The following is a 16914-nucleotide window of genomic DNA, read 5'->3' as shown; positions in this document are numbered from 1 at the left end:
GTCCAAGATCGAAGTGTCAGCAGAGCCATATTCCCTCTAAAGGCACTGGGGGAGTGTTCTTAATGCCTCTCTCATTTCTGGTGGTTGCTGGAAATCCTTGGTGTTCTTTGGTGGGTAGACCCATCATTCCACTCTCTGTCTGTCATCACACTGCATTTTCCTCGTGTGTCTGTGTGCTCCATGTCTGTGTATCCAAGATTTCCTCCTTTTATGAGGATGCCAGTCATTGAATTAAGGCCCATCCTGATCCAGCGTGACTTTATATTAATTTCATCACATCTGCAAAGACCCTATTGCCAAATAAGGTCACATTCAGAGGTTCCTGATGGATGTGAATTTTACAGGGGACTAAGAGGGCCCAGTATTCAACCCAATACAAATGATTGGTTATTGCATTGATTCTATAGATCAATTTGGGGAGCACTGACATCTTAATATTCATTGGAAGGACTGATGCTGAAGCTCCAATACTTTGGCCACCTGATGCAAAGAGCCAACTCATTAGAAAAGACCCTAATGCTGGGAAAGATTGAGGGCAGGAGGAGAAGGGGGTGACAGAGGATGAGATGGTTGGATAGCATCACAAACTCAATGGACATGAATTTGAGCAAGCTCCAGGAGATCATGAAGGACAGGGGAGCCTGCCGTGCTATAGTTCGTGGGTTTGCAGAGAGCTGACATGACTTAGGGAGTGACCAACAACAACAACATCTAAATAATATTGAATTGTCTGACCTATAAATACAGTATATGTATCTATCTGTATATTTTTATGAAGATCTCTATTTTTGCCATGATTTGTTATGTTTAGTGTACAGGCATTTCACATCATTTGTTGTGTTTATCCCTAAGTATTTCATGCTTTTAGTGCCACTGTAAATAGTATTTTAAAATTTTCAGTTTCTGGGTTTTTATACTGTTAAATATAAATATAACTGATTTTTATGTGTTGACACTAACATGCAAAGTGTTGCCTGCAATCTTGTTAAACTCAGTATTAGAGCCTTAGCCTTTTTGTAGAGTTCATTGGATTGTCTATATAGGCGATCATATCTTCTGTGAATAAAGATAGTATCAGTTCTTCCTTCATAATCTGCATGCTCTTTAATGTGAATTAGGTCAAATTGGGTCATAGTGTTACCTATATCTTCTATAACCTTATTTATTTTCTGTTTGTTCTACTATTGAAAGTGGACTATTGAAAGTTCCTCTGCAAAATTATGCATTTTTCTATTTCATTTTGTTGTTTTCTTGGCTCTTGCTTCATAAATTTTGAAACTATAATTGAATGCACAAATGGTTAGGAATTGGCTTCTTTTTATTTCAGGAAATGATCTTCTTTATTCCTGATTATACTCTTTGATTTGAAATCTACTTTGTTTGTTGTTAAATGTAACTATTCCAGCTTTCTTTTTGTTAGGTTGGTGTGTTTATCTTTTTCTCTCCTTTTACTTTTAATCTATTTGTGTGTACATATTTGAAGTTAGTTTCCTGTAGACAGTATCCAGTTGTCTTGATTCTTTAAATTCAGTCTGACAGTCTCTGTCTTTCATTATATTATTTAGAGCATTTTCATTCAAGGTTATTGTTCATATGGTGAAGTAAAATCTAGCACCTTGATCATTTTTTGTCCTGTTTTAGCCCTTCTGCTTCATTTATCTGCCTTATTTTGAATTATTATCATTTTTATTATTCTCTTATTTCTTTTGTTTATTAGCTATACTTAACTATTTTGTTATTTTAGTGGTTGCTTTAGGACATACATAAGTTGTAACAGTCTACCTTCAAACAGTAGTATACTATTTAGGGTATAGTATAAAAACCTCACAATAGTATATTTATATTTCTTCCTTTCTGATTTTTGTGCTATTTTGTCATCGAGTTTACTTTTTAATGTGAATTAATTTCACATTACTTTGTTATTATTTTTGTTTAAGCAATTACTTTTTAAGAAGATTTAAATAATAGCCAAAGTCATTATATACTTACCCACGTACTCCTATTCCTGATCCTCTTCATTTCTTTATGTGGATCTGTATTTCTGTCTGGTATCATTTCCTCTGCCTAAAAAATGTTCCTTCATGCTAATTCTAATGCAGATCTGATGGTGATAAATTCTTTCTGCTTTTGCATGCCTGAAGAAACTCTTCATCTCATTTCTGTGTTTTAAAAATATTTCCAAGAGGCACAAAATTCTAGCTTCTTCCTCTTAGTACTTCAAAAATATTGATTCACTATCTTTTTGCTTTCATTATTTCTGATGATAAATCTACTATTGCTTTTATGTCATTCCTTGTAAGTGACATGGCTTTTTTTCTGGCTACTTTTAGAAATTTCTCTTTAACACTAGTGTTGAGAAATTAGTTATGATGGGCTCAGATATACTCCATGTGCCTCTCATCTTCTTTGGCTGGCGGCTGCACAAAACTTGTGCTTTTCATGAATGGCAGGAATCCGAAAAAAAGCAAGTCAACCGTTCAAGCACATTTCAATCCTTTGCTTGCATTACATTCACTAACATCCCTTGGCCAAAGCATGACACATGGTCACCCCCAAGTGACAGGATAAGGAAGTAAACTCCATCTATCATGAGGTCAAGGCAAAGCTCAGCATAAGGATTATGCTCAAATTGTACACCTATATTGGAAGAAGTCCAGTACCTTAATTGTAAACTTAACATGTCCCCAGCAAAAGCTGCTTCATGAAATATAGCACAGAAGATTATTATCATTGGTAGTATTGGGTATCTTCCCTCACTGTGGTCTCCACACCTAATCTCCTTTCTTAGATGCACATCCCAGGTCACCTCTTCCAGACTTTCAATGGTAAAACAGTAGTTGACATCAAGCTCCCAAAAAGCTTTAAGAATGTTGGGACCTCATCGGATCTACTCCAGGGGTGATGCAGGTGTAAGGAATGAGAAAAGAGTAATTCTCTTCTGTTATGTTAGGGGAAATTACATGTCACTGTGTTTTGACGTGTAGTGAGAGCACTGAGTACTTCAGTGCTCTTTTTTAAAGGGATACTGCATAAACAGGCACCCTTTTTTCACTCTTTTTGTAGCTCTATTAAATTACTATCTGATATGAGTGTCTTAAGGGATACATCTCAAGATGAAGGAAGCAAAACCAAATAGAAATCAAGCCCAAAGTAGCCAGTTATACCTTTTGAAGGCAGCCAAACTGGTATAGTGGATATTTAATGGTAGTAATTTTACACAGATCGACATTGTTACTAAATGTAACAATATGGCTTCCATTTCCATTTTGAATATTTTCAAAATACTATGTTTGGTGTATTTCTTGTATTTGTTGTTCATGGTAGTCTTTCTAGGTGTTATTACTCTCATTTTGTGCATGAAGAAATGGAGCTCAAAGAAGCTGAATTAACTGCCTAGCAAGAGTAGCAAGTGGCAGAGTTGGGGTGCAAACCCAGATTTATTTAAAAGTCAAAGCAAAGCTCAGTATAGTCTAACGTTTTTTTCTTAACCCTTGATCTCTAAATTCCCATTTGAGCTTCCTTAAGGGGGTCTGTTTGTCTCCTCGGGCACTGATGGGCATATTTGTGTAGCTCAATTTTTATGGAGACCTTGCAGATATCAGGGGTCCCTAAGATGTGGAAGCGGGTCTGTACAGCAGTCTGGAATAGCACTGGAGTCAAAGGGCAGTAGAAAACCTGGTTCAGTCCGTTCAACTCATCCCTGAGTGGGAAAATAATGCCATCTGGCCCTTGACCTTTTTTAAGGATTAGCAGTGCCCAAAAAATGTGCTTTGGGGGAAGATAGTAAAGTAATTCTTTAAAGACAACAAAGTGCATTAACGTGAGTTAATGTTCAGATGTATCAAGTTCATAGAGCAGTGCCTAGAGCATTCTAAGTGTAATGTATGTTTGCAAAATCATAAAAATATAATTTGTACCAATATACAACTGATGAAAAACAAAACTCCTGCAAATTTTTAATAGAGGCTGAGGGAATCAGTTGACAGTTTTGTTGTTGTAATTATTAAAGAAAGAAGGATCTCAGAAGAACATTATCCTTGTTAATTTTAAAAGTATATATGAAGAGTAATCATGCTTCTGAATAGATAACTCAAGACAGTATGCAGGATGTATAAGCAGATTTCCTCCTACAGTGAGTATGGATATCCTAAAAAAAAATATTATCTGTAATGCCCTTAAGGTTTTCATACATTTCTAAATTTGTAAGTCTTATAGCTATGATCAACATTAATTAAAACAACTCCTGTTTCTTAAATTTTTTTCTCCATACATCTTAATTCTTACATAATACTATATCCATTGTTGTGATCTTTCAATTTCTAGGCAACAGATGGTCTATATTGAGGCTTATATCAAGTACCAAACACATGTAACTCAAATCATGTGAAAACTGACCTCAGTTCTCCCACTGTGGTATAGTTTATGAGGGATGACCATCCCTATGTCACCCAAGCCTGGGTTAGACCAACTTCAACCCATGCTATATCCTGATCTCACAATAAATGTGTATTGGTGGTATAGTGGTGAACATAGGTGCCTTCTATAATAAATGAATTAACGTTAGTGTTCAGTATTATATTTTTTTTGCTATTATTATAGCAGGACTTTCATTCTCTATTTTGCTTCCTTTCTTTCTAATCTAAGAATGTTATTGGTGCAGGAGCTCATTTTTCAGTGAATACTGGGGTATATATTTTCCTCTCTTTCATTCCCTCATGAATGCAGTTGAGACAAACAATATTAGGGATGAAGAATAGATCATATGATAACTGAATCCTAGGATGGGGGAGGGGCAAGTGGGATGAGGTCACTATAGATACTGACACCTTCCTTTTTAAATCTTAGCTTCCCAGGGGGCATCACAGCAGTGAAATGACTGTAATGGTTCCAAGTCTTAGCTCATTTTATCTACTTGGTTCTCTGTAAATCTTGACTTGAGTTTTCTGAGCTGGCAGAGAAGGAGATTCCTTGAATTTTGGTGGCTTTAGGATACATTTTTCAAAAATTCTATTTGTTGCCTGAACTTGGAACTAAACAAAGAATAAGGATTGGAGCCTGGGCCATGTACCTGAACAACTTGGGTTATACTTAGCCAGAGTTGGCTATTTCCCCTCTCATCATATAAAACTCTGGGAGCCCATGGATAAGCCAACTAAATGGTAAATTATCGAAGCATGCTTTGGGAATATCAGCTAAAATTAGAGGATTATGCATGGATTAGATCATGAAATCTGATCAGATTCAAGCTCATGCATATTTTATTTTATTTCAACAGAATGAAATCCCTGAGGTGAAGAAAGAAGAGACCTTGTTGGATTTGGACTTTGATCCTTTCAAGCCTGATGTGACCCCTGCAGGTTCTGCTGGAGTGACCCACTCACCCATGTCACAGGTATCAAGTGGATTTTTTGATGGTTGGGGCTGATAGTTTATAACCTTTAGTAAAGCTCAGTAAGGTATTTTCCTGATCCCTCTCCCTTTCACATGACTATTTCTTTTCAATTGACAAACATATCCTAATGGGAAGGAAGGGTAGAAAGAGGACTTGATCAATGTCAATTATTCTCAACCTCCCCTACTGTTAGCTTTCTTTATCCACAGAGTTGGGATAACACACGTTCCAGTTTGCAGGAATCCTCCATCTCAGAGTTACCCATAGTTCCACATTTGTGCTAAGCAGTGTCCAGGCTTGGATGATACATTCTATGACTTCCCTAAGTAAGACTCTTCCTCTTGGCTTGGGGTTTAATCTTCTTACTATTTTCTCTACTGTTTTTCCTCATACTTGGCTAAGTCTTTTGGCCATCACCGTGAGATTTTGTCCAAACAGGAATCTTCTTCAGTCCTGATACTTCTGAACTTAATGCTGATACTGATGATGACTATGTGGTCTTTGTTTTTAATTTATTTATTTTAATTGGAGTATTGCTTTACAGAGTTATGTTAGTTTCTGCTATACAGCAGTGTGAATCGCTCTACATGTCCATACATCCCCTTCCTCCTAAGCCTCCCCTCCGTGCCCACCCCACACCCCGCCAGTCTGGTCATCACAGAGCACCAGTCTGAGCTCCCTCTGCTATACAGTGGCTTCCTACTAGCTCGCTATTTCACACGTGATAGTGTATACATGTCAGTGCTTCTCTCAATTGGTCCCACCCGCTGATGTCTATGTGATCTTGATGATAATTTGATGCAGAGTTAGCCCTGCTTATCCATGCTTACCCATGTTCACAACTTCCCTCACTCTCAACATTCTTCCCATTTCAGTGGTTATTATGATCATATTGTCTATTAGAGGGATACTGGTAGTGGGTGCTGAAATGACCTGTGGGTAATTTCTCTGGAATATAGTTACTTTACAGTCATCTATGCTAATGGAAGGAAGTTAACTCAAAATATTTGCTACCCAGAAATTGTTTATGTCAGTATTTTTGATGTGATTGGGGCCTCACATTTGAGTCTGGGAAAATCCAAGGATGCTAGAATATAATTCAGATTAATTAATCCAAGTGTAGTGCAGAACTCAGCTTAGATATTGAGACCCAGCTCAACTTCTTGTTCTTGAGGCCTACTTGATACCTTATGGTAAACCACTGGGACACAGACAGCTAACTGTGACCTCCAGTAAATAAGTCTCACTAATCCACACTTTGTTCAGAATGTGATTGGATTTATACAAGCCTCCATGTTGTGATATTGAAACAATAAAAATCTGAGATGTCAATAAATCAGGCGATTGAGTAGATTAGATGCTAGTCTGAAAGGTATTTAGCAAAAAAAAAAAAAAAATGGGTTTCTTAGATGAATGTTTCAGGAGGTTTTATTAAAATTCCCTTTTAGGATATTCATGACATGCCTTAGAATATTCAGTTTAGTTCAGTTGCTCAGTTGTGTCTGACACTTTGTGACCCTATGGACTGCAGCACACCATGCCATCCAACCATCTCATCCTCTGTCGTCCCCTTCTCCTCCTGCCTTCAGTCTTTCCCAGCATCAGGGTCTTTTCTAGTTAGTCAGTTCTTCACATCAGTTGGCGAAAGTATTGGAGTTTCAGCTATAGCATCAGTTCTTCCAGTGAATATTCAGGACTGATTTCCTTTAGGAGTGACTGGTTTCATCTCCTTGTAGTACAAGGACTCTCAGGAGTCTTCTCCAACACTACAGTTGAAAAGCATCAATTCTTCGGTGCTCAGCTTTCTTTATAGTACAACTCTCACATCCATACATGACTACTGGGAAAACCATAGTTTTGACTAGACAGACCTTTGTGAGCAAAGTGATGTCTCTGCTTTTTATATGCTGTCTAGGTTGGTCATAGCTTTTCTTCCAAGAATATTAAAGGCTCCAAAAAGTCCTGCACTTAAAAAAACAAAACAAAACTATTTAGACTTGTTTAAATTAGTTTCTCAAATTTGTTTGACCCCAGAAATCTGTTCCAATGAAACACTCTTAGCATTCATGGGAGTGGTCCCTAAAACTCACTTTGGGAAATACTGATGTATTGTCAGCAAGTTTGAGGCTTCTATCTTGTTGATCAAGCAAAGTAAAACATGAATGGATGTATAATTCAGAACATCTCCTTGGAAGAGCTTTCTCATTGGGTTAGACAGCCAGCAGAATTCAAGGGACTTCTTCTGCCTTCTCCTCCAACACTCACTACGTTAGTGGCAAGAGTAAACTTTCCACAGTGGATGCTGTGATGATCAGGGGATGAGATGCCATACCATTTCAGGCTGCAAGTTTGACTCAGGAGAGGAACCTCTTTTCTATCAAGTCATGGTTAAATGAATTCATGAATCATGGAATTTAAGACTAAGAGATTTTTTCAGAATTAAGCAACAAAAAATGACCTGGGTTACATATTCAGAGGTCTTAGTTTCTGGCAGAAATTCATTACTGCCATCAGGGCACGCTGTATGTGCCCCTCTGCTCTTCCCTCAGGCTAGGTGATAAACTGCTCTGGCTTCCCAGTGTCCGTAATTGAGTCACTTCACTGCAGCGTTGACCTGTGATCCAACTCTAGTCACATCGCTCCTCCTTGGTGAAGAAGAAAAGTCAGGCTGAGATGAGAAAAAGCACAGAACTGTTAGATTCTGCTACCTTCTCTCTCCTTGACTCAATGTGGTCTCCCTTCCCCGTCGCCTGATCCTGTGTTTTAAATTGCTGTTCTTTCTGCTTGCGGAGCACCTCACCCTGTGATCTCTGCAGTGTCCACATGAGTTAACATGTCCTTACATGATCGTAAGGAGTGATAAACATGACGTTTCACATTGCTGCCTTCCTTCAGAGAAAATGCCTGTGCTTTCTGCATTATGCAGAGATGAGTAGGAGCTTTTAGGAACTGTGATTCTTAAAGGGCTGTGAAGCAAGAAAACATAAACCATCTAGAAAACCAGAAAATGCATGTAAGGTGCAGAAGGACTCTGTGTACCAATAACTGGCTTTCAAATTGTCTTGTCATTCTACAAGTGAGTGCTAATCCAGAGACGGACCAGGCTGCCTAGAGCTGCAGGGGAGGGGGACATTAGAGGAGGCCCAGGCCCAAACCCCCTGAGGGGGGTTTCAGCTGGGACCACAGGGCCCGTCTTCCGTAGTACAGAACCCAAACCAGACGTCTGTAATCCCATCTGGAAGCTGTCGTATTTTTCAGATGAAAGTGCCAGACTCTCTAATGTTCTGTACACATTTAGAGATTCAAAACAAGCAAACAAACATGGATGTAGTCTAGTCACAAAGGCATGAATGGAAAAGGATGTGGCTTTAGCAGTAATTCTCAGTCACAAAGGAATTAAGGAAGAGAGGTCTCCTCCACTGTCTACACACAGTGGAAGTCTTTTTGAACCATCTGTTTTTATTCCCCAGTATCAATAAGCTTCATAATTAAGATGCCAGGAATAAGTGTAATTCAGCCACATGTCTTAGGGGGCACTCTGCTAATTTGCATGATGGCCAATTAATTGAGCTGTGTGTTGTCTCATTCAACATACTGAAGAATTGCTTTTCTGGAGGTCATCTATCAAACAGGTCTTTAATTTGATTGGGGGTTGGGGTAGAAGAAATAACAAATGATTAGGATCTGCATTTCCCCAAAGATGTGATAAACTCTAATATCTGGACACCTTGTTTACCTCATTTTAATTGTGTGTGTGTGTGTGTGTGTGTGTGTGTGTGTGTGTGTATGTGTATTAATGTAAGCCCATTCATCATGCTTTGGATATAGATTTCACTCACAGAGTGAAAAACAGATTGACTAGACCTATGCTATCCAATATGGTAGCCACTAGCCACATGTGGATATTTTCAATAATCTAAGTTAAATATAAGAATGTAAAATTTAAAATTTGGTTCTGTTAGACTTGCACATTTCAAGTCCCAAAAGCACGTGTGACTAGTGGCTGCTATATTGGACAGCATGGATATGGAACATTTCATCACCAAATAAAATGCTATTGGCCAGTGCTGTACAAAATGTTTCTAAAATGTTTCTGATTCTATTTCAAGAACTTATATCACCTCCATATTTTTTACATGCTTGAGGTTTATCTGCTGATGGTATTTTTTTGTTTGTTTGTTTGCTTTCAGACATTGCCCTGGGACCTATGGACGGTAAGAGGACTAAGAATTCTGTATTTTAATGTATCTGGATGGCTAGACATTGGGAACCTTGTTATATTTTATCTATTATGGAAAGAAGACCCAGACAATTTTGATGACAGTCATCAGCTCCCTGATGATTTCTAAGCATTTATCTGCACCCAGAAACAGTGGTGAGGAAAAGAGGAAATACCAGACTCCTGGGCGAGCAAGAATTCAGTGTTGCGCCCCTTCATGAATCTTCTTTGATTATCAGTGGCCAGAGGAAATGTTGCAGTGAAGGGCATACATGTTTGTTACTGCTTATAGAACACATGAAAAGTATGGATGAGAAATCATAAATGACAAGTTATTCCACACAGGAAACCATTAAAATTAAAAAATTTTTTTGCCATGAGGCATGTAAGATCCTAGGTCACAGACCAGGGATTGAACCTGAATCCCTTGCAGTGGAAGCGAGGAGTCTTAACCACTGGACAAATAGGGGAATCCCCAGGGAACACTTTTTCTTCATTATTATTTTCACTGAAGCTTAGTCACAGAGGATTTGAGCTTTAGAGCCAGACATTCCTGGATGTGAGTCTACACTGCAGTTCCTATAACAATATGACTTTCAGTAAGTTCTGAAACTCTTGAAGCTTCAGTTTTTCTCATCTGTAAAATAAGGGTTATGACACCTACCTCAGAGTTGTGTGAGGGTTAAAGGAGATAATATTTGTATTTAGCTCAGTATCTGTCATGTATTGATACAAAATCTATATTACTGCTGATGTTATTTATTCAGCTAATCTGATCTGCAAGGGTGAACATTTCCAAAATTGAGAACTGAAACTAAAGCACAGAGTTTGGTGGTGGCAACATCTGTGAAATTAAGAAAATAACTGCACCCGTATGAAGCCCCATTTCTCTTGGAGTTGAGCCCTTTTCTCCCCTGTCTTAGAAAAGCCCTGGGTCATGTGGTCTGAAGAGCTCAACTTGAGTTTCATGTTTTCTTCTCTTTTAGTGAAACAGCAACAGGAAATTTGGGTAGATCTAACTGTTCATGAGCCTGGGATTCTGAAGTCACATTGCTCCTTTCTTCCCTCAAAACAGAAAGATGACTATTCCCTTCCCTTCCTCAGGAGATTGAGGCATCATGGAAGGCTCTCAAGAGAAGAGCTAAAAAATTCCTGCATGAAAACATCTTTTATAGGGAGATGATTTTACTTGGATATTCACACAAAAGGCTGACATTCAAAACATTGGGATTCTAGTCTCAACCTTGTGCTGATTTTTTTAAAGGATGAAGAAGACAAAGCTAGTTTTTGTTATCCCAGTATTTTATATATTTAGTTGGAGAGCTGGCATGGAGAAAGTGAAAGTACCATCTAGAAGGAGTGTTAACTAATTCAGAAGACAAATATGCTAGGAATGGTGACAATGACAAGATTGTAAGACAACAGCTCCCTGGACATAATTGCTCATATTTCTTGATCGTCTCACGTGTTACTCCTTTGTATGCAGACAAGTCTTCTAGGTCAGGGGGAGGATAAGAGGAAGGTCCTCCAGGCAGCAGAGTGATTAGTTCATCAGATCATCCTCCATCCAAACACTACCTCAAAGGCAGAACCAAGGGCAGGATGAGTTTGGGAAAGATTTGATTCTGATATTATTTCAGAGCATATGATGCTGTGTAATTTTGTGGCTGCTAATGCTTGATCTTGTTCTGGTGTCCTCAGACATGCTTCTTTATTTATTTGAAAGTTTGCATTTCAGAGTCTGCTAAAGCAAAAGCCATGTAATAGGCATAAAATGTGTTTGTTGATTTTAGAAAATGACGGGCTAGCTTCATGTTTCAATTATGTAGTCTTCACAATAGTGAAACAAAACTCATTTCTATTGCAAAACAAATTGCAAAACTTAATCTCAAACCAATAAAAGTCAAAGTCATCAATTGCATGTTGATTTTGGTCAACATGAGATTTTAATGTGCTAGGAAATTTTCTTTTCTTGCCTTATGATCATGTGTATGCTTATTTATTATTATTTTTTTACTCATACAGACAAGCACTGATTTGGTACAGCCGGTAGGTAAATATCCAGAAAATTCTGGATTTTTTTCATATTTAATATACATTGTATATACATAGTGTATTATCTTAGAGTGAGCTTTCATTTCTCATGGCATTGCTAGTCACAGATGTGGCCTTACACAATTTAATTTACATACTCTCTAGCTTTATTTAACTGGTGCCTCTCTATTGAAGACTTTTATGTTTCTCATCAAATCTTACCATGATCTATTTCATCTTAATGTTTTTTTTTTTTTCCTCTGCTCTTCTGCATACTCTAAAGACTGATTCTTCAAAAAGTCTTTCCCTGTGTAACCTGATCATGGAGGAAACTCCAGACAGTGGGTTGACCGAAGAAATTCAAAGATCTCAGATTGATTTAGGTGCAATTATTTGGGGCCCCGATGCTAGTACAGACAATTTCAGCCAGAAAACTACCCAAGATGGGTCGCAGGAAGACTCTGCATGTCTCTCTGAAGCAGAGCAGGACCTGGGATTGTCCACCGGAATGCTTCCTTCTGCTGACTGGCATATTGTAGCTGGCCAGGGTGAACATGTCCTGGGGCCAGCCCCTCCACTTGGAGATGAACAACTGCCCCCAAACCCCATCCCTGGGGCTGCTTGTGTGGAGATGGAGCATCTTTGTGATTTACCCGACTCAGAGATACCAGCCATGGAAACTAGTGGCCTGGTCAAAGAAAGTCAAGAAGATGTTAAAAAGTCAGAAGAAGAGAAAGGAAACCAGAAGACAGAAGATTCTATCTGGGCAGGTGTGGAGACATGTGAAAAGGTAGAGGCTGGAACCATTGGTGTCAAGGACCTAGAAGGGACAGAGGAATTTGAAGAGAGAACATGTGAAAGTACAGGAAATGGAGTAGTAGATCTTTTTAAGACACTAGGAAAGCAAGACCAGGAGACCTTAAAAATCAATGAAGAGGAAACTAGGAAATATCTAAGTGCTGGGTGTGAAGAAAGCATAAAGACTGATGAAAAGTGTCTTGAGAAAACTGACATATTAGAAAAAGATATGAAAAATGTAGATCAAGCAGATGAGTTTAGTGACAGAGCCCAAGGGCTAGATGAAGGGAATCAAGTAGTAGTAAGTAATTGTGAAATTATAGAGGGTTCTGGAGCTAATGGTGCCAGTCACACAGATATTTTGAATCTGCCTCCCCAGGCTGACTCTGTGTCTAATACTGAAGATGCCAGCCCAGAGAGATGGTTCTTAGCTGGAAAAGACAAAGAGAAAAAATTAATAGACCCTCCTAACCATAATATACTGTATCACTCAGCACAGGGTAGTACAGATGCTAAAGAGATTCAGTGTGAGGCTGTGTTACATGCTTTTGGAGCTGACAGGGATGGAAATCAGGCTATTGTTTTATCAGTAACACATGAAGCAGCAACTCAGTCTAGGCCAGATCTTAATTCTACTCTGGGAACTGATGCAAACAGAAGAGACTGGGGTTTGTGTAAGACAGAGGATTCATTAATAGAGGGACCTGAAAGGACAGTGACTAGAAACTGTAGCCAAACCATTAACTTGCCAAGAATTGCAAAAACGGAGGCTTGGGGAACAGATCCAGGTCAAAGCCGAGAGCCAAGCTTGGATTCAGCAGGGAATAATGTAGAAATGGTAGAATTCTCTGGTATACCAGATGGCCAAGCAAGTGGATTTGCCACTTGTCTTGATTCTGTTAACCACTGGCCTACCAGAGATACAGAAAGCTTAGATAATTGCAGGGAACACTTAGATACAGTTGGAGGTGAGAAAGGGCTGGCGGTGGATTTACCTGCAGATGTAGGTGGGGAACAAGTCATTGGTAGCTGCTGGGAACAAAGCCAAGAGGTAGCTAGACCGCTGGTTCTGGGAGCCTCCCAGATTGCTAGCACTGAGAATTCTGCTAGTCCCCAAGACAATGACATCAACAACTCAGATTTGTCTGAAGATGAAATTGCTAACCAGAGATATGGATTGTTGTACCAGGAAATAGAGGCTGATAAAGAAGAGGTACTTACCCCAGTATGTAGTATAGATTAGCCAAAGACTTCTGTAGGCTGCTTTTCCTAATGTTTCTCACCTACTTCATCATCCTTCTCTGTCTTCTCCAAGGTCTCCCTCATCTCCTTGACAGATTGTCATGTACCTCTTGAAATCTGGGCAAACCAAACACAAATAGGTTGACAAAAAACAGATCAAAAAGACAACCAAAATGACAACGAAAAAAGCAGAATGATTGGGTTGGGAATTGATGAGAGTCTATCTTACCATCCCATTTATTGTGTTTATTCTTTCTACTTTCAGTTTTATCGTTCAAGCACTAAAATATATTAAAAAACCAGACTAATTTACTGTTCCTAAAGTGGTTACACCCCAATAAAAGCACATGAAGCGTTTCTACCAAGGTCCATTGAAATTATAAAATCTCATAATAGCTGTTCATTAAAGGGATGTATTTAGAGAAAAATACTGGATGTGCTTCTAGAGTCTATTGATGGCTAAAAAAAGAACTGTTTAAACCCTCATGGCTCTTGTGTGCAATCATGTTCTCGTTATTAGGAAAGTAGGTTTTGGTTAGCCACATATCAGCAATAATTATAAAACGAATGTTTCCCTTTTTCGTCAGCCTATTTAAAATAATACAGTATGGCCGTTACCACTTCCTAAGCATTTGAATGCTTAGGAAAACTTCTGTATTATTTTAAAATTTGTGGTGGTCTTCAGTTTCCCACTTGTCTAATAGACATTTACCAATCTTACAGAAGTAACAAAAAAAAATAACATACTCTGATTTCCATTTCTGTTTAGGCTTCTGGAGGTTCGTTTAATGGATTCACCCAGGTAAGAAATTGATTTACTGGTAAAATTCATCAGTTGAGAACATTGCAAATTTAAAATATATGGAACCTCTGATCATTGGAATAGCATAATGTTTAAGTATGTCAATATAAAATTTGACCCCACTTCTTGTGAACTTAGTAATGGAAATAGTAATAGTAGTAAGGTTGCAGGGTTGTTGTGAAGGTTAAATGAGATGCCAGTGCAGAGACTTAGTCTAGCAGCCTGGCACATACTAAGTGCTCCATGACACTAACTGGCTATTGGTAATAAGGTGTGCTATGGAATTCTGATGATTCCTCCACTAGAAATTTGAAGTTGTCTTAATCTGAGAGATCTGCTAGGCTCAGCTATTGGAAAAGAAGAGATAGGATTGGTTTGATCTAATGAGATGGCTCTTTAGACAATATAAGTGATTTTTAGGAGCCTCCTTCTAAAGGTTCATTTAAGAGTCATACTACACAGAACCTTATTTTTTCAGTGGTTCTTCTGAAAGGAGCCATTGGAAGATCACAAACCACTGACCAGGTTGGCTCTGGCCAATAAATCAGCATTTTCCTTGGAAGTCTGTGAAGGAGGGGCCACACGATGGACCGTTCCATTCACTGTATGTGTCCCAACAGATGGATAGTGTAACCCATATGAAAAGCAGACCACATGGCTATCAAGTCATGGAATAAGTTCTGAAAACTTCTTCAAGGGAAACTTCATGTATCTGCCTATCTGTGATGAGTGTTTTGTCTCAGATCTTAGACACGAACAGTTTTGAATTTCAGCCTTCAGAATTTCTCCATTTAAAAGTTTGACTACTTTGCCACATGTTATCTATAAAAAGAGAAAACCCACTCACACACCTGCTCCTGAATACAGATACACACACACACACACAGAGAGATGATAATGTATCTTTCCATAGAAGCAAACTCTTTCGAAAGATTGGGTTTTAAGAACAGTTATTCAGTCTCATTTTTAAAGTTTGTATTTTTATCAGTTATAAATGCACATCTTTTAAAGAGTAGCACAATTTAAAAGGATTTTTTTTTTTTATTAAAGAAAAGCAAAAACTTTAAATTCAGGCCATCTTATACCCCCTACCTACATTTCCTGCTTCTTAGAGGAAAATATTTTCACACCTTGTAGCAGATTCTCTGGTTTCACCACCACATGTGTTACGACTTTCTTATGATGCTCCTTCTTGACTTCCAAAGCATTAGTTATGGACTCATCTCTTGGAGAAGGCAATGGCAACCCACTCCAGTACTCTTGCCTAGAAAATCCCATGGACGGAGGAGCCTGGTAGGCTGCAGTCCATGGGGTCGCGAAGAGTCAGACATGACTGAGCAACTTCACTTTCACTTTTCACTTTCATGCATTGAAGAAGGAAATGGCAACCCACTCCAGTGTTCTTGCCTGAAAAATCCCAGGGACGGCAGAGCCTGGTGGGCTGCCATCCATGGGGTCTCACAGAGTCAGACACGACTGAAGCAACTTAGCAGCAGCAGCAGCATCTCTCTGGAAGACTCAAGTGTCTTCAATCTGCTGTCCTCAAGAGTTCACATCTCTCTCTCTGCTTCCTGCCCTTCCAGTGACATGATAGCCAGCCAGCCAGTCAGTGGTGGGGTTATGATGATGCTATAAATGCTCTTATTGGTCAAGTGATGAAGTTTACATTTCCTTTTAGGCTAACATTTTTTTCCTTGGAGGAAGTAATTGTAGGATCTTGTTTGTGAGCTTGTTTATTTGTTTGTGACCTTCCTTATTTGTTTGTTTCATTTTCTGGGTACTTATTACTAACTCAACCACATATTCTGTGGTTATAGAAGTCTCCTCTCTTTCACAAAACATTAAACATTCATTAAGTTTCATCCTGTTGAACATTGAAACTGTTCTTCGGGACTGTTCTAATCAGACCTGGAAATGCTATGGGGTATGACTCGCCACAGTTTTAAACACAGGGTCTCCCATCACATCTTCTGTGGGGGTGGTCTCACCTCTCTTCTGTCCATCCACTCTTTTCAGGATACAAATCACCCTCATTTGGGGTTAAATCCCTTATTTGGATAGAGCACATCCTTCAGTAACTTCCTGAGAAAAGTGTGCACAAGACGCATGTATTTGTGACCTCCTGTATTTGAAAGTATCTCTGTCCTCATGTACCTAATAGACTGTTTGGATATTATAAGTTATAAACTATTTTCCCTTGGAATTTTGAAGCCATTGTTCCACTCAATTCTATCTCCTAGTGTTGCCACTGAAAAATGTCATTTCTTTTTCGTTTCCCTCAGTTCAGTTCAGTTCAGTTCAATTGCTCAGTCTTGTCCGGCTCTTTGCAACCCCATGAATCGCAGCACGCCAGTCCTCCCTGTCCACCACCAACTCCCTGAGTTTACCCAAACTCATGTGCATCGAGTCGGTGATGCCATCCAACCA

General features: G+C 38.9%; 1 protein-coding gene across 2 annotated transcripts in view; it reads left to right on the top strand.

Moving 5' to 3' along the window:
• The window catches only part of AMPH (amphiphysin), a 211193-nt gene that overhangs the window by 156519 nt on the left and 37760 nt on the right, over nucleotides 1–16914 (top strand). For both annotated transcript variants that reach the window (XM_070466607.1, XM_020892153.2), the window contains exons 12-15: nucleotides 5276–5392; nucleotides 9583–9606; nucleotides 11637–11660; nucleotides 14455–14487. In XM_070466607.1, the coding sequence (XP_070322708.1) occupies nucleotides 5276–5392; nucleotides 9583–9606; nucleotides 11637–11660; nucleotides 14455–14487 (198 nt within the window). The remainder of the gene's footprint in view (nucleotides 1–5275; nucleotides 5393–9582; nucleotides 9607–11636; nucleotides 11661–14454; nucleotides 14488–16914) is intronic.

Source organism: Odocoileus virginianus, chromosome 1, assembly GCF_023699985.2.
Source record: "Odocoileus virginianus isolate 20LAN1187 ecotype Illinois chromosome 1, Ovbor_1.2, whole genome shotgun sequence".
Lineage (NCBI taxonomy): Eukaryota > Metazoa > Chordata > Mammalia > Artiodactyla > Cervidae > Odocoileus > Odocoileus virginianus.
The sequence above is the reverse complement of the archived record's forward strand: the minus strand, read 5'-3'. Positions and strand labels throughout refer to the sequence as shown.